At 43.0% G+C, this 23,194-nt stretch overlaps 2 protein-coding genes across 3 annotated transcripts in view; one reads left to right on the plus strand and one right to left on the minus strand.

Annotated features, from left to right (window-relative positions):
• FHOD3 (formin homology 2 domain containing 3) overlaps window positions 1-23,194 on the minus strand; it is a 396,352-nt gene that overhangs the window by 323,040 nt on the left and 50,118 nt on the right. The window lies entirely within an intron of this gene.
• Window positions 5,012-5,743, plus strand: LOC115278049 (nicotinamide riboside kinase 1-like). Of its 2 annotated transcripts, XM_029922482.1 has the most exons (3): window positions 5,012-5,328; window positions 5,401-5,505; window positions 5,574-5,743. In XM_029922482.1, the coding sequence occupies exons 1-3, from the start codon at window positions 5,012-5,014 to the stop codon at window positions 5,677-5,679; spliced, it is 528 nt and encodes a 175-aa protein (XP_029778342.1). In that variant the 3' UTR covers window positions 5,680-5,743. The 2 variants fall into 2 exon arrangements, with proteins under 2 accessions (XP_029778342.1, XP_029778341.1); XM_029922481.1 differs by having other exon boundaries at window positions 5,012-5,505.

Raw genomic sequence — 23,194 nt, forward strand, 5'->3', positions numbered from 1 at the left:
AAGAACCAACTCTTGGTTTCATTAATCTGCTCGACTGTTCTTTTGGATTCTATATTGTTTATTTCTGCCCTGATCTTTATTATTTCTTTTCTTCTGCTGGGTTTGGGGTGCTCTTGCTGCTTCCTTTCTAGTTCCAGTAGGTTACCCGCCATTTAAAAACCCGATGCACTCCTTTGTCCTGTGGTGCTTTTAACACCTGTGGTATCAAACAACTAAGGAATCTGGCTATGTCCCATCTTTAAGGAATTGAGAGCAAGCTGGTTCCTGGTCTTCAATAAACACTGACAACTTATTTCACAGTTCATTGTCCACAGAATTTTCCATAGATAACCATCATACCTCAGCATGCAGTAACAGTTCTTAATGACTAGCGTTCATACTATCATATCAAAGGAGGGATAATCTTTAACACCTTTACTTTTATATAATTTACAATTCTTATATCATCACTAAGCACATAATATAGTTCAGATGACATTTTTCCATACTACAGTTTCTCAGTGGAGGAAGGATTGCATGATTTACATTGTGTTGCAAGCTCCTTAATCCATGAGGCTGCTCTAGAATATTCTCTTATTCTATCAGAGCTCGTTCTCTTACACAAAACCAGTTCCAAATTACACTTGTTGGCCATGTAATCCTTCAGTTTATATGGTTCAGAGTTAGTTGTTTTAATCAGCAATAAAGCTGAGAATGCTTCCCATTTATACATCATGCTCAAATTACATGTCTACTAGAATTGTCGCATCGGCAAATCTGCATATTTTTGAAGCTGTGATGAAAAGTTCTCTACTCTTTGTTCTCTGGGTTGTTTTCTGTACCACTAGCCAGTTTCAGAATACACCACTGGCAAGTGACACTTGGGCATCTTCTTTGCACAAGATTCAGCCAACAGCAGCATTTTTGATGTTGGTCTCAATGACTGTATATTGTCTTTGCATTTTTAGCAGATAGAAGTTATTTAATGAGAAGCCCACCAAGTACTAATGTTAACATACAAAATAGTGAACACCTGTGTCTGTCAACTCTCTTAACTGATGCTTTCAAAGAATTTTTTGTTTTTCAATGTATTTCTTTGGTTTATATGTAAGTGCTTTAAGTATCAATACTCTTATTTCTTCAACAGCTAGTACATTCTCACAAAATCACACATTGTGCTTACGCAGTTTATTTGGCTAAATGTGGCTATAAAACTAAATGTACCAAGGTTCATATTGCCAATTAAAACTAATATAAGATCTTCTGTTCTCAAAATGGCTTCCACCATCACCACTTTGTTTACAACTAACTGTGCATTTGGATAAGGTTTCTCTTCACAAAAACATCCAGTGGCATGTGCTTTGCCATCATTAAAGTTAGAATTCATTCACATTTACTGTAAAATACTTACTAAAATTAAGCTATAAGATACTATCTTTATGTTTAGAAAATTTTTTTAATGTTTATTTATTTGAAAGAGACAGATCGAACATGAGGAGCAGAGGGGCCAAGAGAAAGACACACAAAGAATTCGATGCAGGCTCCAGGCTCTGTGCTGACAGACCCCAACATGGGGCTTGAACTCACCAACCATGAGATCGTGACCTGAGCTGAAGTTGGATGCATAACAGACTGAGCCACCCAGGTGCCCCTAAGATACTATCTTTATTCACATTGGATATAATTATGTATTGAAAATATCCTATGGTATTTTAAAAAGTTGCTAGAAAGGAATGTAGCAAAACTGCAGTATATGAAGCCAAAGTACAAATATCAATTTTTTTAATGTTTACTTATTTCAAAGAGAGAGAGCCTGCCTGCATGAGGAGGGGAGGGGTAGAGACAGGGGAGAGAGAAGAATCCTGGGCAGGCTCCAGGCTGCCAGCACAGAGCCCGACACAGGGCTTGATCCCACTACCCTGAGATTATGACCTGAGCTCAAACCAAAAGCTGGACACTCAACCAACTGAGCCACCCAGGCACCCTTATGCAAGTATCAATTTTATTTCTATATATAAGCAATAAAAATTAGAAATTTAGGGGTGCCTGCGTGGCTCAGTCTGTTGAAGGTCTGACGTCGACTCAGGTCATGATCTCACAGCTCGTGAGTTTGAAGCCCTCACCAGGCTCTGCGCGCACAGCTCAGAGACTGGAGCCTGCTTCAGATTCTGCGTCTCCGTCTCTCTCTGCCCCTCCCCTGCTCACACTGTCTCTCTCAGTCTCTCAAAAATAAACAGTTTGAAAAATTAGAAGTTTAAATTTATACTAGCATCCAAAAATGACATACTTAGGGATACATTTAAAGTATGTGTTAAGGCCTGTGCACTGAAAATGATAAACCACTGCAGAGAGAAACTGAAGATGTCCTAAATAAATGGAGATACCTATCTCAATACAGGCATCAGAAGATTCAATATTAAGATGTCAAGTCTCCTCGAATCGATCTATAGATTCAGCCAATCAAAATCCCACGTGTTTTAATAACCATCCACAATCTGATTCTACGATACATATGGAAATGCAACGGGCATAGACTAGCCAAAAGAGTCTTGGTGAATTTGAAGACTCACACTACTTAATGTCCACCTGTGCTACAAAATGACAGGGAAGACAGTACGGTGCTGTCCCAAGCACAGACACACAGAGCAGTGGAACAGAACCCCGAATCTGTACCTAGAATCCCACATACACTGCCAGTTGATTTTCAACCAAAGTGCCACTAAAATTCAGAAGGACATGGTTTTCAACAAACAGTGAGTCGACAACCTGATGTCCATACCAGACATCATCCATCAAAATGAACTCACAGCTGGATCACAGAGCAAGACACAAAACTGAAAATATAAAGCTTCCACCAGAAAACAGAAAGAACGTTCAGAAAAGCGGGTTGGTAAACATTTCTTACGTAAGATACAGAGAGAGAAAGCTAGTACACTGGACTCCATCAAGATTTAAAACCTCTGCTCTCTGAGAAGGGTACAATAAACATTTAGAAACATAGATTGTGGTAGTGATTGTTACATGGAGGTATACATTTGTCAAAACTTACCCGACTGTCACTTAAATGGGTGCATGTTTCTGAATGTAAGATACTCCTCAATAAAATTGATTAAGAATAAAAGAACACCTTGAAGCCTAATTGTAAAACACATGACTAATGCACAGCTTATGGGGTAAGTAACTCTACAATATCCAATCTGTTCTATACTCTGGCGAACAGGATTTGTTTACTGATTCCTTGCTTGGATACTATAACAATATTAAATTATTCCATAGGCGCACACTGGAGAGACTGAAAGTTCCATTCTAAGCCTGCCCATAAAGCGAATATCACAAAGTGAATCAAATGAATTTGTTGGCTTCCTAGTGCATATAAAAGCGATGTTTACATTATACTAGTTTATTAAGTGTGTCACAGCATGTCTAAAAAAAAGAATCTAAAAATTTTTGTTGCTTAAAAGATGCTAACCATCATCTAAGCTTTCAGTCAACCATAATCACCAATCACAGATCACTGTAACTAATAATATGACAGTTTGAAATACTGTGAGAATTGGGGCACCTGGTGGTTTAGTGGGTTAAGTGTCCAGCTTCGGCTCAGGTCATGATCTCATGGTTTGTGAGTTCGAGCCCTGTGTCGGGCTCTGTGCTGACAGCTAGCTCAGAGCCTGAAGCCTGCTTCAGATTCTGTGTCTCCCTCTCTCTCTCTGACCCTCCCCAGCTCGCGCTGTCTTTGTCTCTCAAAAACAAATAAAAAATGTAAAAAAAAAATTTTTTTTAATTAAAAAAATACTGCAAGAATTACCAAAATATGACACAGAGACATGAAGCACTCCAACAAATACTGTTGGGAAAATGGCGCCAGTAGACTTACTCTTTGCTGGGTTGTCACAAACCTTCAATTTGTGGAGAAAAATGCCTTATCTGTGAAGCACAATTAGGTGAAGTGCAATAAAAAGAGAGGAGTCTTTTTCAGATATGACTGTTTCTAAGTGCTCTCTCTCAGGTTCTGTGCTTATCTCACTTTGACACGAGAGCCAACAGTTCACAAATCAGCAGCCATCTACAGGTGACATTTTGAGTAGCCTTGTCCTGATCACCTGCCCAGAATACTTTAAGTTCAATAAAAGCCCAACATGCTTTAAAACTAAAAAAAATTGTTAACTTCTTCACTTAAGCTAAAAGTAGTGCTGAAGCTCATTCCTCTGTAGAGATGTGGGGGACATTCCTAATAAGGTACTAACGAGTGAACTTGAGGAGGCAAAGAATATAGGCTTGTAAGGAAAAACATTACTATCCTGGTCCACTTCTTAGAGGCTTAAATGAGCAAATGATTAGAGGAGAGTGGTAGGTAGAAGTTTAGGATGGTTTCCCAGATTCCCTTCCCTGCTATACAGATTCTATAATCCCCTCCCCTTGAATGTAGGTGAGACCAGTGAATAGGACAGAATATCACCATGATTAGGTTACACTGTAAGGAAAAGAGGAAGAGATTTTTCACATGGAATTTAAGTCCCAAATTAGTTTGAGTCCATCAAAGGGGAGATCATCCTGGCTGGGCCCGACCTAATCTGTTGAGTGCTTGAATAGAAGGTAAGAGACAAGTAGCAGCAGAGGACTTTTCTTATTGGCCTGAAATAGTGTCTGCTCTGTTGACAAGAGCCACGTGACAGGCAAGGGCAAGTAGCCTGTGGAGGCTGAGGACCTCAGTCTTACAACCTCAAGGAATTGAGTCATGCCAATAACCAGTAGGCCTGGCAGAGGAATTTGGGCCTCAGGTCAGAATAGGGCCTGGCTGGCTCTTCACATGGATCCACTGCGTTGGTGAAATCTGTGAGCCTGAGCTTATAAGCCTGTAATAATAAAGCCCTTTGCTTTTGCATGTGTGACTCGGTCTCCCTGGTGGTCTCTGGTTTTTGAGGACGATATTGGAAACTTGGGTATAACAAGCCGAAGTTGGAAGCTTAATGGACTGAGCCACCCAGGCGCCCCTCCAGGAAATTTTACAAAGACGTGATTTTCCAAGCTAATTATGAAAACATTTGTCGTTGGAATCAGTGGTGTGACAAATGGCAGGAAGACAACGCTGGCTAAGAATTTGAAGAAACACCTCCCAAGCTGCAGTATCATATCTCAGGATGATTTCTTTAAGCCAGAGTCTGAGATAGAGATAGACACCAATGGGTTTCTGCAGTATGACGTGCTTGAAGCGCTCAACATGGAAAAAATGATGTCCACCATTTCCCGCTGGATAGAAAGCCCGAGACGCTTGCTGGTATCAACAGACTCAGGGAGTGCCGAGGACATTTCCATATTAATCATTGAAGGCTTTCTTCTCTTTAATTATAAGCCCCTTGACACACTATGGAACAGAAGCTACTTTCTGACCATTCCATATGAAGAATGTAAGAGGAGGAGGAGCACCAGAGCATACGAGCCTCCAGACACCCCAGGGTACTTTGATGGCCACGTGTGGCCCATGTATCTAAGGCTCAGACAAGAAGTGGAGAAGAGCACGTGGGAGATTGAGAAAACCAGGAGAGAGGTGATACTGGCGACAGAGGAAAGATCGAAACTCTACAAGGTCGTAGGCCAGTTTACCTGGATGGAACCAAATATGAAGAGGACCTCTTTAAAGAAGTGTATGAAGATCTAATACAAGAACTAGCAAAGCAAAAGTGTTTGCACATGACAACATGAAGATGAAGTGTACTGAATCCTTCCTGGGATGAATTTGGAAACTCGAAGGACTGTATGTAAGAACGTGAACACAGATGTAATACGTACTTTGGCCTGATGACACCTGTAGTCATTTGTTTGTGTTACCACCCACAGTTTCCCCGACGTGGGGAACAGCAAGTAGTGATCCAGGCCAACGAACAGGAATTTTCCTTGACGAGTTGTTCTCACCCCAAAGAGTACAGAGATGCAGCCCAGCTCACAAACGGGTCAGTTCCTCTAGCCCAGTGACCATCACACTTTTCCGAACGGGACTGAGTACAAAATAAGATGTACATCACAGTCCAGTATAGATGTAACCTATTGTATGTGTGTGTGTGTGTCTGTGCGTGTGTGTGAACATATACACACATACAAGCATCACAAAGGATTAACCTTAGAAAGCCTGCTGATATTTTTCTTTTTAATGTTTTTTATACTCTTGATTACCATCCAATGCCAATCAATGCCTATTTCCTGCAAATAAAGGCTTTACCCCGCCCCCCTCCCCCAAAAATAGGGCCTGGCTGATACCTTGATTTCAGCCTAGTGAGATCCCAAGCAGAGGACCCAGTAAGTGATGTTAGGACTCCTGCCCCATGTAAATTGTGGGAAAATAAATGCGTATTTTTCAACCACTAAATTTGTGGTAATTTACTATGCAACAATAGGAAACCAGAAGAGGAGATCCAAAAATACAATTCACATTTATACACAAATTTTTGACACAAAATTTTGGCAAAATTTTGACTCCCCAAGAATATGGGAGTTTACAGAGCTATCATTATGAAAGAAAAGCAGATGTGACCAAGTTGTCACAAAGAAACAAGCTGTCTCAATACACATGTGTCCATGGAGGGAAACCACATGGTGAACTGGTGAGAGCCGTCTGGTACCAGCCAGATCTGGTTTCCATTTCAGCTTCTACCCTTATGGACCCTAGACCTGTGGAAAATCACTTAATTTTCCACACCTTACCCTGCTTATCAGAAAGACAAAAGGTTAAATACCTACTAAATCAATGAAGTCTCTAGGGCCACAAGCAAGACAGTAATTGGCTAAAATAAACAACAGAGACATGCATGAACAATAGAAGCAAAGCCCTCAGAATCAAAAGAAAGTCTAATGGCTGGGCCTCGGAGAGTACTAGTAGCACAGCAGCCTTGGGGATGCAGCTAACTGATGACCAGCGAATTTTCTGGAGCCTCTGCTCTTGGATGAATATGCTCCTCCCTTGCATCACTCCCAAGATCAGGATTCCAAAGAGACAGTGACAGATGTCCCAGCAGGATGTAGAGTCAGGGAGCCCAGGTCAAAAATTCACACGTAACCCTCCACCCCAAACATCAGGCCCTACAGAAGGGTGGTCCCTTAACCAGAAAGGGAGTACTGCTACCAGAAGAGGGATGGGGGAAAGGGGGTAGGTGGAAACATCACAGAGCCCCTCCCCCACCTCCCCACAGATTAGAAAGCATGAAAACAAGGCTTTACACAGGGCAAGTGCTCAAAACGGCAGCAATCAGCGTCTCCCCCAGACAGCCTAGTTGTCATAAAGAGGATTTAGAAACATAATCCAACTACACATTGAAGTTACATGTTGCCAGACAATGCTTACTAGCTTTTACGATTTGCAGGTTCTCCTTCTGGCCCTGGTTTCGGTGTCCTTCCACAACTCCCAGCCTCTATCCTACATGAGGTTTGGGCTCCGTGCAATTTCACTGACTTGCATCCACCCTGCAGTATAGAATTCTGCCTTCAGTTTTGTTAACCTGATGGTTAACCTGTCTATTGAGGATGTAAATGACTTTGATTTTCTTCAAGCCTCTCTTTTCTCCTAGCGTCTTTTTATTCTTATACTTCAAATTCCTTCTTTTCGGTCTCCAATAGTTTTAAATATATTTCATATTCTCCAGGCAACAATCCGCTCTTTCAGTTCATAGTAGTCCAACCCCACTGCTGAGCATGTGTACAGATTCTCGGGTGCCATGGCTGGCTGCCTCAGGGCGTCTGTAAGTTTGGATTGGCAGCCATCTTCAGGAGCACTCATTATGAGACAATCCTATGCAGCCTGAGCATAGTGTGTCCCTCAAGAAGGCCATCACCAGCCTGGGACCACGCTCATGTTGATTTATCAGATGGGGATTCTTATGCCAATTATGTAATTCAAACCCCAAACCCAAGCGAGGCCCAGTCTGAGTTTACCAATCCTACCACACCAGCCCCAAGCAGGGTGCGTCACGTTCCGAGTGAACTGCCCAGTCTGATGAGCAAATTTTCTGGGGACCATTCTTTCACCAAGGATGTAGTCCGGAGAGTCTTTGAATAGGGGGCCCCACCCTCCTTGGGCTCAAGGGCTCATGGAGGCTGCCTGTAGCTCACTAACGTGACCTGAGGTCACCAAGACTGGCCACCTTTCCCAGAACTGCTGCTCTAGCATCATCTCACTGTTCTCACTCATGAAAAGGTTTCTGGATGGTGGGGATTTCCTTTGAGTTCTTGTTGTCTCTGCACACATGTAAAAGGATGCTCAATGTTTTGTAGTCAGAAGTACTAAGCATTCTATAAGAGGAGGGTTTTTCAAAATATCCCGTTTTCCATACTACCAGAAACAGAAGCCCCGCAGTATACATTCAAAAATCAGGAGCTATTTTAAATCAAGGCCCTCTTTTTCCCCATACACAAGCTGTGCACGCAAAGTAATTTAAACCTCATCTAGTCTTGCCTCTCATCCATAAAATCTGGTCCCGTGACTTGCTGGAACAAGTCAAATGAACCCATCTAATAAGACACTAAAAACTACAGACAAGTGGAAAGAAGTAACACCTATTTCCCTTACTATTGGACATAGAGTTTGTTCACACTATTATTAGAATTCACTATTACAAATAATGCTTTAAAATGAGCATCTTTAGGATTTGTGTCTCCTAAGATTTCCTTAGGATTGATTCCTGGAAGTTAAATTACTGGGATGAAGACAATAAACCTGTAAAGCCTTCCTCTAAGTAGAAAAAAATAGCTAAATACACACTGCTTTCTTGCTTTTCTGAAAGAACTGTCTTTCCAGAGCAACAGCAGACTCGGGAACATCCACTTCACAGGGTCCTATTAAGTTTGAGCTGTAGAAATGATTTTGTTCAAAAGTCCATATGTGTGCCTAAGAAAATTAATTGAATAATTAAAGGGAATGGAAAAGAGCAAGATAAGGCTTTCATCTAAACTGAAAAGGCAGAGGGGCTCCTGGGTGACTCAGGTAAGTGTCCAACTCTTGCTTTCAGCTCAGGTCATCATCTCCAGGCTTGTAAAATGGAGCCCTGTGTTGGGCTCTGCACGGGCAGTGGGAAGCCTGCTTGGGATTCTCACTCTCCCTCTCAGTCCCTTCCCGACGCATGCTCTCTCTCCCTCAAAATAAATTTTAAACAATAAATTTAAATTAAAAAATAAGGGGCACCTGGGTGGCTCAGTCAGTTAAGTGTCCAGCTTCAGCTCAGGTCATGATCTCATGGTTCGTGGGTCGGGGCCCAGCTCAGAGCCTGGAGCCTGCTTCAGATTCTGTATCTCCCTCTCTCTCTGACCCTCCCCTGCTCACAGTTTCTGTCATTCAAAAATAAATTTTAAAAAAACATAAAAAAATAAAATAAATTAAAAAATAAGCTGAAGAGGCAGAGAATCATAAAATCAAAAAGAAAAGCCACCTCCAAAATATAGTCCAAATATAAGATAAAAAGCACTAAACAAAAGACAGAGCCATTATTATATGTAAGTTAAACATTTGCTTTTCAAAAGCTCACAGAAGGTACAATTTACTGCCCTCTGTGGTTGACCATGACCCGTGTACTGTCTTGGCCCCACCTTGCCTTCCACGTGTGACCGAAACCTGCCCAGAGAACAGCAGGGCCAGGCACCCAGCGCAAACAGGCGTGTGTGCGTGCACACATATACACACACACGCATGCGCGCGCGCGCGCGCGCACACACACACACACACACACACACACACACACACACACACACAGGTCCCCAGAGATCACAGCTTCTCAGGCTGTAATCAGAGGACCAATTCCAGAAACCTGCCGGTCCTTCCCTCCTCCATGTCAGATGAAGTTGGAGGAGGTATTCCTACCCTCTTTTCTAGGAAAAAAATTCAGACTTCCACATAAATCTTAAACTGGTGATTTTGTTTTCAACCCTCCCCATCCACTGAAGTTAAGAGACCAAAAGACACATCTCACCAATTTCCAAACAGCACACACCGAAATTGACAGTCCTATTTAAAATTTTAAAAAATAGAGAAAGAAAAGAAAGTCTTTAAAGCAGCGTCCAGCTGGCACTCTCTCGACTCTTTGTATAGTGGATTCTAAATTACAGATCAGAGTAAAACAACACGAGCAAAAATAAGAGGTAATCAGGGTCTCTTTCTGAAGAAAATCTCCAGGCCGGCCATGGGCCATGGGTCTTCAGCCACCGAAGCCAGCTGTAATAACTGCTCTGAAAAACACAGCTCCCTGAGAGGCAGAGCGTTCAGGGGAAACCAAAGCTATGATTACTGGAAAGCGGACATGCTCAAAAAGAATTACCAAAGGGAGAAAGGCCTTTTTGTTTGATCTTCAAGATTTATTGAATGGAGTCAACCTTTAAGGTCTAAATGCAAAGCATCCTCAGGGCCACATCCCGCACGCCAGGGCCACACGGATCCTCTGCCCTCTCCCCACTTGCTATCCTGCTCGAGTCACACGCTTGTTTGATCCTCACAAGCACATTCCACAAGACTCACTCTCTGCAAAAACAGACATGGTTTCTCTCGCTTCTCTGGAAATTTCCTTGAGCCTTCCCACTTAAAGGACAGTTGTATCACAGTTTCCTTTTATAGTATTACACAACTCAAATTATAATGATAAGCCCATCTCTAAACCATATGGTAGTGACTGCAAAATTAAAATGTAGAATGTCCAGGGCTGCAGAATCTTCGATTTAGAGAGGCTACAGAATTCTGCCCTCCACCCACTGAAGACACACCCTAACCCAGACATCAGCTTGCTCACAAGAGTTCAATCTGCCCACCAGTAACCTTGATCCACAGATGCAGCGCTCTCCATAGAGGACAGGCCTGCTGCTCCCCCAGCACAGATGTGACCATCAGGAAGAGGCTTCGTCTAAGCCTTCCAGGTCTCCAGGCCAGGCCTCCCCCAGCCCTCTGGCTGTCCACTATTGTCCCACATCCTCCTCAGTGCACCCTCCAGAGAGTCAACACCCCCCCCCCCCAAGATAGGGCTTCCAGGTCACCGCAGCTGGTGGCACTTTATATCCCTTTCATGGAAAGTAAAGATTTGTAGGCCGTTTAATCCTATAAAGCTTTATACACTGTCAGTGCAGTCAGCTAAAACATACAGGTCTTTTACGGACCTGTTTGTTCAAGTCTCTATCTATACTCCTGTCCAAATGTTTGACCCAAGAGCCAAGACATTTAGTTCAATTCTGTTTCACGTTTTTGGTGGACTTCGGCCTACGGAGATCTCCACTTGTCATGCAAAACTTAGTTTGTTTGTTTTTTTCAGAAAAAAACATCAACACTAACATCTAGACCACAAGGACAATGCAAGAATCCCTATCAATTCTATTCCCCAAAATGAGACCTTCCAGCCCACTGTTATCCCTGATCTGAGGTTGGCTTAGCTCAGTTCTCTCCCCACTAACCCACAGTGCTCCTACTAATTCTCTGTCATTCAGAAATGCTCACCATATGCTTATCACAGCTTGCTTCGAAATTTCACTCTTTATTCAATAAATTATTATCTACTAAGTGCTGAGTGGTATGGGTTTCACTAGAGACTGCTGTCAGACTGCCAGGAGCACAACATTTTGACCTTGTTTATTTTCCATTTTTAAAAACTGGCTATTCGCCCAACCTAGTCTTCTGACATATAGAGATCAGTCACCATGAAATAACCGGTAATTTATATCAACACCAATGAGCTGTCAGAGTCCCTTATCTTCGTTCTCTTTCAAATGAACATCCTTCAACTGTAAGAAGAGATGAAAGTATCTCCTGTGTTCTGAGATCTCTCAGCTTCACACCCTGAACCTCGAGGTCTCGGGAGATAAGCCCAGAGGTCCAGAGCCTGCGTGAGTCAACCGCTGTCTACTTCCACCAGGGAGCTCCCAGAGTCTGGTCAGGCCCCCCGCCCCACTGGGCCAACAAGACACGTGGTCTGCTCATAGGTCAGCTCTCTCGCCAGCTACTTCTCACCTTTTTTTGCTGCAAAACAAGACTGCTTCTCAGTGCCGGCACCATCAGGCTGCCTTCTGGACCTTCCAGGACTAGGATAGGCCGCTCACCCAGGAAACCTACTTCCTCCTGCAACTCCAAGGTGCTGGACTGCCTTTTCCCCTCCCTTGGTTCAGCTGTGCCCTCCCCTTCCTGCCCTCTACATCATCTCCATCTCCTGTCAAGCCTTGGACTCCCTTTCACCTTGACCCCGATTATTTCTCCAATCCTAAGAATCCTGTAACCTATGCTAATAAGCTAAAAATAGACATTTTTAAAAGCCATTCCTTTTCCCCCACAGCAAAGGAATGAACTTCATCCCTAACAGCTCGGATGATTGCCTCAAGGTATGAAGGTAGTGAGGAGGTCCCTCCCCAGTGGACCAGTCATGTGGTAGAATGGAGTCCTGTGTGGCTCCTGCCTCTGGGGCCAGCCACAGAAAGCTGGCTGTTCTCTACACCTGTTTGGCTAGTTCTCTGAATGTCATTCATTATACATCTACTTAATTCTTCACCTCCCTTTTCCCACTCAAGTGAGCTAAACAATTAATTAAGTTGGTAGCGATCAATAGCATGATAGCTGTTACTCCCATCTGCCTCCCACAAATGTAGCAGACACACATCCCACACCAAAGAAGCCCTGCGCCTCAGAGCATCGCCCTTCCCAGCACAGGGACCCACCTAAATGGCACTCCTGTTACTGTCTGCCCTGCTACTTTGTTTTTCCCAGATGCCCCTGCCAGAGCAAGTCTGACCACCTTCAATTTCTAGTTAGACGTCAAAACCCCTCGTGAGGTACCCCTTCCTAGGCTAAAGCATCATGCCCAGCAATGGCACATCTCCACTTTAAGTGTGAGCAATGCGGGCTCCTTAATTTAAACATTCTCCTTTCAACAGACTCCTGCTGAAACATTTTTGCAGAGCTATATCAGCTTTATTCCACAGTTTTCAAAATCTACACCTGACAATAGTCAATGTCAAAGTTCAAATGTACTAGATATGTATATTGGCTAAAGGGGAATCAATCTTCTATTTAGTTAAGCAATGCCCACATTCAACTCTAAGAGCTTTCTTTATATGCATTCTTTAATCCTCACCCATCTAACTCAATGAATAAGCCTGTCCATGTGAAACTTACTTTCTAAAGGGAACAGACAACAGGTACACAAAAAGGGAGTATCTAGTTTGTCTTCAACTTCTTTAGCAGTGACTATGAGCACTGAATCCGAGGGCCAGTGGCTATTAATCAAGTTTCATTAGAGAAGCCTGGAGTGTTTCAATAGAAAACCTGCATTACTGTAAGTACACATTTCTTTTTATTAAGCTTTGTGGAAATATAATCACTTCTGTTCAAATCTCCTCCCATATTTTTTTTTCCTAGAAATACGCCTCAACTCAACATTTGCCTTATTTATAATGGAAAAAGAGTGCTTTCTATCGAGAAAGACCAGAGTTTCAATCCTAACCATGCTACTTTCTCCCTGTGTGTCAACTTTTCTCAAATCATTCCTATCTCACTGGTTGGGTCTTGAGACCTGAACAAAACCAAAGTGATTTTGGACATATTCTAGGCATCGAAGATACATTTAACAGAACCAACCTCAGGAATACTGTAAAGATTAAATGAAACAACAAGTAAAAGCACTTATCACAAAGTCAGGATCCAAAATTATCAGTTATTAACTCAAAGTGTAAAATCAACTAGTCTCAGAAGGAAGTAGAAATGGAATACATGTTATTTCTTTCCTGCAGGTACATGCCTGTGCATTCTTTGGGGGTGGGAGGTTGGCTCCTTTTGCTGTAGGCCACCTTCCTAAGCACCTGAAGGATAAAGGGCCCACCACATAAAGCAGGTAGGTCACTGCTCCCCAGCCCCAGATTCCTCGTGCTCTGCTCCCATGGGTACAAGCCCACCATTGTTCCTTATTTACATCTCCATATCCTCCAAGAGAGGGCAGGAAACAAAGATTTTTCATTGCAATCACCAGGACCTATGCAATGCCTTCAATGCATGGAGACAAAGGCTCTACCATGGACCAGCTCCATCAGCCTCACTAAATTACTTAGCTTCTCTGGGCCTCAGTGTCCTCATCTGAGAGAGGACCAAGTAACAGCCGCTGTATAGAGCTATTGGGAGGAAAAACTGAAATCAACATGAAGAGCACATACCAGAATTGTAGCAAAGTTACCTGTGTGTACACGTGTTATACATGGGCACATATCTCTAGGTCTACAATTCTACAATCTCTAGGTCTACAATTCTAGCCAGCAGTTTCACATGCACATTCAATCCATGCCTTCCCTGACCACTCATACAGACGTATTTTAAGTACACATGGTAAGTGCTAAGGCGATGCTCGAATGACTTAAGAATTTTAGTTTAAAAAACCAAAGTTGGGTCCTTCCTAACAAGTGATCAAAATATCCTTCTTAAAATCTTTTTCATTTATTGAATTCTTTTGGAGTCAAACACCACCACCATTAAGATCTCCCCTGCCCCCCCCCCACACATACTATTTTTACTAAATGAACATAACCTCTTTTACAGGTCTGGCCTTTTTTAAAAATACGTATTTATCAGCCAAAGAGCCAGACGTGTTTGCCAAACTCATCCACTACACTATATCCCTTAAATGTAATCATCTTAATAGGGCCATTACTTTGAAACAGAATGTGGCTAGATCATTATTTCAATAAAAGATCTCTTATCTCATTCATTCAACTAGTATTTGTTGAGCCCCTACTCTGTGCCAGACACTGTTCCAGGGGCTGGGAACCCAACAGTGAGCCAACCATCAAAACATCCTGCCCCCTGAACTGACTTGTTGGGGGGAGGGGGCAGAGGCAAGATAATGAGCATAAACAAGGCAGTCGGACTGGGTTCTATGAGAACACCACACATGCATCCCCTAAAAATCAGCATGCTATGCAAAAATCACACAACAAACACCAAAGGCAAGATGAAGGGAAAAGGCAGGAACCTAATAAAAACTCCCACAATTTTAAATATGCCGAATGATTAAGGAATACACAAGTACTACAATAAACACGGCCTTTTACTGCAAACAAGCAAAAACAGAACCCGAAATGTGCTTGAGAAAAGTGGACATTGGGACTGAGCAATTGTGGGGTGGTAGGGGGACGATCTGAAATCATCCAGAAAGTTCTAACACATGGGGACAGAATGTGCCTCATTAAGCAGGATGTAAACTGAGGCAGTAGATGTGTGCAGGGTATGCATGCATACACGGTGGATTCCTGTGTCTTGGCTAAGCTGGGGGCATTTTTCTGTATTCATCTAGTGCTTTTGCAAAGAAAATCACACAGAAGCAAACATAAAACCTGTGTTATGCTCCAACGGTCCAGTAATACATCAAGCATGTTGGAACAAATACGTATTTTAAAAACAAGTGTTCTACAGAACGGAGTATGTAAGGCGAGACTTGCTGTGAATAACTAGAGCAGGGTAAGGGCAACTGGAAGTAGGATATGGTTTCATTTCTTTAATGTATTATTCTATACTACTATTTTCACTCTACATGGTTTTTTTTATGTTTATTTTTGAGAGAGACAGAGTGCAAGTTGGGGAGGGGCAGAGAGAGAGGGAGACACAGAATCCGAAGCAGGCTCCAGGCCCTGAGCTGTCAGCACAGAGCCTGACACGGGAATCGAACTCACAGACTGCAAAATCATGACCTGAGCCAAAATCAGACACTTAAGCAACTAAGCCACCCAGGTGCCCGTACAACTATTGTTCATAAAAATCTGTATGTGCACTGCATGTATGCACAAGCCTGCCAACCTTCTGGTGCTTCTTCCCATCTTCAGAAGTATGTGCTGTGGTCACAGGACCTCCCGACTCTGTTCACCACCCACAGCCCTTCTATGGGGTTTCAGGTACTTTCTACCATTTGTCACTATCATAAGGCAATAGAATTCAACTCATTGAAACAATAGCAGAGTATTTCAAAGTTGACACCACATTGATGTGTGAGCCCAAACACGTTCTGTGTGTCCGCCATCATGTTGCGTGTTCAGGAATCTGCAAATTTGCCCTGACCAAAACTGGTAAATTATCTTCTCTTTACACTTTCCCAGTGGTCAGAACTGTTGAGCTATTTCAGCTGTTCCATGTACTCTGAGAACCTCCCTCCAAATCAGTGAAACCTATTTCCAACTTCCTTTTCCACATCTGCTCATTCCTCATTCTAATTCAAACTAACCTCTAGCAAAATTCCAAAATTGTAATCACAGCTTTCAATCCAATACTGTACATTTTCTATCATAAACGTGTATTGCTCTTATTACCAGAAAGGTTTCAGTTTGTGCATTTTAAAGTCCAGAGCAAGAATGAGGATTTGGACATGAAGGTTCAGGAGGAGGAGAAGCAGCAGGCAGAGGGGTTGGTGGAACATGTGTTCAGTAAACTCTTCCCCCCCCCCCACCGGAAGGCAGAATCTGAAGCAAGGAATGGCAGGGCAAAACCCTGAGCCGTGATTCCCTGCTTGCTGGTTTCTTCACGTTACAGTGATGCAAACATTCAATCTTTTGTGCTGTCAAAATACTGAGATTTGAAGATGATTGCTCATCTCCCTGCTACACCCCTCTTACACAGCTGATCAAGACAGTTTCTGTCAGTGTTTAATTAAATCAGATTCGATGAAGGGCTTACTCAAGGACTCGACTTTGTGTTTTCTAATCTGAATTGCATCTTTTTTTTGTTACTCAAAAGGCTTTTTCAGCCACAGCTGCTGCTGGGGGATTAGAAAATGATACCCCATCTGGGCAGCCAGCAGGTTGAGCTGGATCACAGGCCCATTCAAGCTTCCCCAGGGCAGCCGGGGAGGGGGTGTCCTTGGGCAGTGTACAACAAGCACCACTGTCCAGGGTGGACTTCTCTTACGTGACACCAAGACTCAGTGGGTCTCCTGCACTGTTGGCAAGTACTGCAATCCCATTTCTGATGGTCCTTTCAGACCCACACATAGAATATATCTTTTCCATTACTATTTGACACCCTAGAAAGTATTCTAATCCATCAAAATTGATCAATCTCATATTTCTGATAGAAAAGAAAATAAGAACAAGTCCTATGAAGGGAAATCTGGCAACATCTATCCAATTCTAAGCACACAGACGATTTGACCCTAGAATTTATCCTCTAGATGAACTTGCACATGTGCAAAATGGTGCACATACAAAGCTATTTATTGTAGCATTGTTTGCCATGGCCAAGAAGAGACAACACACCAACTATTCTTCCAAGAGGAAGCATATTGAATAAAAGTTTCTACATACATATAAGGCAGAATTATGTAGCTGTTAAAATAGGAAGTGCTTTATTTGTTAATATGGAAAGAGCCTCAAGAAATATTATGTGAAAAATACAGCATATGACAGGTTATATTTTCTTATTCTGAGGAGGAGAAGTATATTCTCCCTTCTAGAATTTAACCCATACCAAAAATTAACTATATACAATCTCAGTCTTGCTTTAGGTTGATCTATTGAAGATCTTTGAAACCTCAGCTCTCTAAGGTCTTGATTCAACTCAAGTTTTCAGGGCCAATTACCTTCCTAAGAATGACAAGTCTTACAAAAGAAGCTACCCAACTCCCCCATGGGTTACTGCTTCAATCAGTATTTGGAAGTTCAAAAACACTTTTCATTACCTAAGCCCAAAAGTTAGACTTCGTTCAATTGTGTATTTAGTCACACATAAACATCACCTAGGAAGTCAATGTTATCTATATTTTTTAGATGTTTTAGAATTATTAGCTAATTGTCAGAGTAAGTTCCAATAAGGAGCTATTAAAACCTTAGTGGGGGCACCTGGGTGGCCCAGTCAGTTAAGCATCTGACTTCAGCTCAGGTCATGATCTCACGTTTGTGGGTTCAGGCCCCATGTCAGGCTCTGTGCTGACAGCTAGCTCAGAGCCTGGAGCCTGTCTTCACATTCTGTGTCTCCCTGTCTCTCTGACCCTCCCCTGCTCATGCTGTCTCTCTAAAACAAGTAAAAAACATTTTTAAAAATTAAAAAAAAAAAAACCTTAGTGAAAACTATGAACAGTTCTAACGGGACCTGTGAGGGTAGTCCATCTCTCCCAATGGTCATGACTGGGCTTTCGCCAAGCACTGGCTGAGTCACGGCCTTATTTAACCTCACCATTTGTCTTTTCGGGTAAGGAATGGGTGGGAGTGATAGAAACCACGATAAACATCAAAACCCAAGCACTACTGTGGAGTCATCAGCTGAAGTCAAAGACCAGTAAGACAGGCCTCCACTTCCTATTTACACTACCCAGACTGTGGGACTTCCTACTTGTTAACCTCAATTGCCACCAGACAGTCAGACCCCAATGGTCGTAAAGCTGCTGAAATGGGAAAAGAATTTACCAAGCATCTAAGCTAATCACAGATAACTAAGGAGGCTAGCCAAATACTAGGGCTCCTGCCCGACCTGTTCCCAGAAGCTGGTTCTTTCTTTAGGCAAACACTACTTTTTAAAAACCCTCAACTGTGAGGATGAGAAATATGTGACACTCAATTTCTGACTGTTGTTATTCAAAGGCTTGTTACGAAGCCAGCTGCCCTGCCCTACAAAGGACCAGCCACAAGTACAACTAGGAGCTTATTTATTCTATAGACCTTCTCCCAGCATGCATGTGTGCATGCGCACGCACACACACACCCAGCGGATCTCACAGGGCCACCATCCTGAGGCAGCACAGACAGCACTGGGGCAACAACATGTCTGAGCAGACTGGCCCTTTTGGGTGCTAATTCGACACTGGAGGAGACAGTACCACCCCAGGTGGCAAGCAAGAGGCATGATTCTATGTGGGTACACGATGAACCGTCCATTCCCTACGTGTCTGCAGTAGGCTAGTGACTTGCAGGCCCTACTTCTCCATCCACTTGATACCTGACAGTAGTCACAGATGGGCCTCAGGTTGTGGCTTATTTGCTTCCAAGTGTGCACCATCCATTACATCAACAATGACATGGGCCCGGCCTGATCATGGATGGATCCATATAAATCCACAACTGTAAGGAATAACCATGGCCTACCTCCTCCCTCTCCAGCCCCTACATTCAAAGACAACATCTGCTTCATAAAGTAGGGGGCCCGGGAAGAAACAAAAGAGTTAATTATCACTTAACTCCTGTTGATAGCCTTCTGATGCCTCTAAAATCATAGAAGCCAGTACCCTCAAGAAAAGGGGCAAACCCTTTCTCTATCCTATTTTTAGAGTTTCCCAGTGGCCTGTGCTCCAGAGCTTACACTCCTCAGCAGGCTAATTTTGTGACTCAAGCATCTGCTCTCTTGATATGGAAAGCAAGGGAAAACAGACAGCACCCTCTTCCCCTCAGCCACATGGGCCCATGCCGGCCCAAGGAAGCCCTCCTGTCTGAGGTCCATCAGTCACACAGGCTCACTATTTATAGATGCCCCGTCCACCCATTACTCAGGCACTTAAAAGAGCATGGGTTACTCCTAATCCGGGGTCAGCACACATGCATGGCTGGCTTTCAGCATTTGCTCTTACAGTAAACCTAAAAATTACAAGTAACAAGCTGCTACAGGGTAACTATTGAGTATCAGCATTCTTTCCTTCCATGGTTTATGTCGATTCATGAAAACATGTGTGAAGCATCTGCTTTTTTATTTAAACAGAAAGCAAGGGCTCAGATCCCTATGCAGTGGCATTTGATGCACAAACCCAGCAGCTAAATTGGGAGCTCCGTCGATGGGAGGGGCACACCAGAGTTAGGTCAGCACAGCTGCCCTGGCCACCAGCTGCCCAGGAGGCCTCCCTGTGAACCCAAAGGGGAGACAGTCAACAACAGAGCAAGGCCAAATGCTTCCAGAAAGAAGGACAGTTCCTTATGACTGCACTGCTAGGGAGTCAGATTCCAAAGTATTCTTGACTGAAGAGAGGATGGCAAATTATAATTATTTTAAAATTCCTTTTACTGCATACAGTGTTATTTCACAACATTTTCCTTAAATTTGATACTGGTAAGAATTTAACATGTTTATGGCCAGACCTGTTGTAAAACCAATAAGCCTTCATTCTATTCCAAGTTCCTCTGAGAGCCCCATACCTTTCCTTCCCTTCATCTCCCAGTAATATGGAGAATTCCCTCCCAGACCACCATTTCGGTCCTAAAGTCCTATTTGGCAAAAGAATACAGGTGCTGAAAAAGGGTCCGACTTCCACATGACTTTCCTGCACACATTTCATCATAAACCTCAATTCCCATTACCTCAGTTTCACTGCAGCATCCCCCAATCTCAGCCTACGTGTGCGGTACAAAGCATTCAAACGATCGTGAAGAATCTTTGAACTGTTTTCACAAAAGCATCTTGTGTGCTTTAAAAAACAAAACAAAAAACCACTGCAATGGAGAATAAAGCATTTTATTCTATCTTTCAACCCTAAAGTCTTCACTTGGAATGAGACACATTCTAGATGCTAATCTCTGTGAAATTCCTTTTCAGAATGCATTAAAATGTGAGGCCGTGGGGAACATCTCTCCATACTGTGAGCTAACCCCACCACTCTGAACCTCATCACAAGTGGGGATCCTTGCCTAAATGGCATGAAATACAGCATTTCCAAATCCCATGTAACAACCTACCTGCAAATGTCAGCGAATCACTCAGATGAAAACTGACCATTTCTAGTGGGGAAATCAAACAATACGATCGCTTCTTATGATATGCTTAATTATAAGCATTAATGTATCTAATGATTTTCCTTTGCTAAAAGTTGCCTAAATTTTTAATTTTTTTTTTAACATTTGTTTATTTTTAAGAGACAGAGACGAGTGGAGGAGCAGCAGTGAGGGAGACACAGAATCCAAAGCAGGCTCCAGACTCTGAGTTGTCAGCACAGAGCCCAATGTAGGGCTTGAACTCATGAACCATGAGATAATGACCTGAGCTAAAGTTGGATACTTAACCACCTGAGCCACCCAGGCACCCCAGCCTAAATTTCTTGAGTTCATAGTTATACATTAATTAAAAAAAATTTAAACCAAAAAAAATTTCCAAGACAGTAAATAGTACTTGATTAGATGCATTTCAAGGACATGAAAAGTTGGCAAAAGAAATTAAGGCCAACATCATAATCTGCTCTAAGGCAGTTCATTTTTTGAGTGGTTTGTTTTCCAAGTATCTGGGGAGAGAATGTCACCAGAAGTTCCATATCGGTCTTCTACAACAGCAGTAAAAGACAAAGCGTGTGGTTAACATTTCTAAAGTATATAATCCCGTGAAATAAAAACATGTGTGTACAGACATATTCTGGTTGCTCCAGTATCTCTCACCCAAGGGGAAAGAAACTGAAATGGAATTAAGGAAGTAGGCCTCTTTGGTTTTGAACTTTTCAACAGACAAGGGGAAAGCTGGACAGCCAAGGAGACAAGAGGTGGGGATGCACTGCAGGCAGAGGGTGGGGCGAGGGAGGGGACAGGACACTGGCCAGCAGGATCCGTCTGTGCACCAGCCGGAGGGCACAGATGTGGCTTCAAGGCAAGGGTGGGGGTGGGCCATGAAAGGCAGTCAGCAGCAGAATGTTCTGGTCAGATCTGCATTCCAGGAAGATCACCTGCAAGAACGAAGGCCTGGAAGGGAATCCTGCTGGGAGAGAGCAGCCCAGAGGGAGTGTTACCAATATCCCAGACAGAGGTGTCAAGACCCCAAATTAAAGTGGTAGCAACTGGAATGGAGAGAGGGAGCTCATGGGAACAGCTGTACAAATCAGAATTATTTATTTTTAGTAAGTAGAAACCAGAGATCAACCAAAGCAAGCACTATTAACCCAACAGTGGTGGAAGGAGGGTATGCTAAGGGGTAGACTACAGCTCACTCCACCACCTGTATCTGAGGCACAGCCCACAGGCCCCCCCACCCCGGGGGAAGGAGCATGCCCAGGATGGGGGCTAAGGACCCCTCCCACTTCCTAAGTGACATCTAACCCACCTTTCCCATATTTGTGTAATGACCGATGGCTAAGAAATGATGCCCATAAAAAATAAGTAAATTTATAATAAATTAAAAAATAAAAACAAGAAAGGACACTCGCGTCCATGATACCCAGACACTGAGGGTGTTTGAGATTTGTATGAAAAGCCAATTTATTTTCAGCTGAAGCTAAGCAATATGCAAGGCAAAGAGATCATCTGATGGCCATTTAATTAGCTCATCAACCTTAGGCCAGAATCCTTTCTCTTTGGGGGCGGCTGCAGCATGGAAAGGGGCACCACCACCCTTAGCGTGTGGTCTGGGAAAAAGGATCGCTTGTTGGTAGAACAAAAATGTCTGTCTGAAACTGAGAATAAACAACTGTAAATACCCCAGAGTTTGGTATTTCTTTTAGGGTTTGAGAAATATGCTGATCGTTTTGATCCTATTGGAAATGACTAACAATCTTACTGGGGTTTATGCTAAATACAGATTTACTGTAGCCTGGTAAAATTTAAAACATCACCCAATTAAATATTTATTGCTTTAATAAAAACAATTCCAAAGAAATGAACTGAAAATATATGCTTTATCCTCAATGACAACCTGAATCATACAATTTAAATTTTAATGAGGTATGAATAAATCCTTGCATACTAAGTTGCTTTTACAAAAACCCATTTTCCATCTTTTCTTCCCCTTTCTCTGACATCCCAATCAATGCTCCCTGAACCCCTACTTCTTGCTGTTGTGATTATCCAAAGGAGCCTTACTCCTAATTTGATTTTGCTGATATTTTGTGAAGGAAATCAAAGCTGATAGAAATACATGTACTATAATAAACAAGTGTCACGTGAGAACCTTTCCAATGTGCAAATTTAGCACTAACACACCTAGAACTGTGGAAGATGACTTTAATTTTCTGAGTCATTTCCCCTGGCCCGGAAGATGGCCGCCAAATCAGCCTGTGCTGTTCACAAGGAGAAAGGGGCACTTAGCAGAGGCCCAGCATCTCCCTGAAGCACCGAGGATCTTCCAGCCCAAGAGTCCAGAAATGGAAACATCCAACACTCCTGCCCAACCAAGCCCCCAACACTCCCCTCCTCCTGGCCAGGTCCCTGGCTACTTGGGTGTTGGTCTTGCACAAAGGAGTGGCTTGGGAGAGTGGCTCTACCCCCACAGAGCACAAAAAGGGATGCAGCAGGCTAAAGGGCTGGCAGCCTGAGTCCCATGCTGCCACCAGCAGCCACGTGCTCTAATGAC

Source organism: Suricata suricatta, chromosome 14, assembly GCF_006229205.1.
Source record: "Suricata suricatta isolate VVHF042 chromosome 14, meerkat_22Aug2017_6uvM2_HiC, whole genome shotgun sequence".
Lineage (NCBI taxonomy): Eukaryota > Metazoa > Chordata > Mammalia > Carnivora > Herpestidae > Suricata > Suricata suricatta.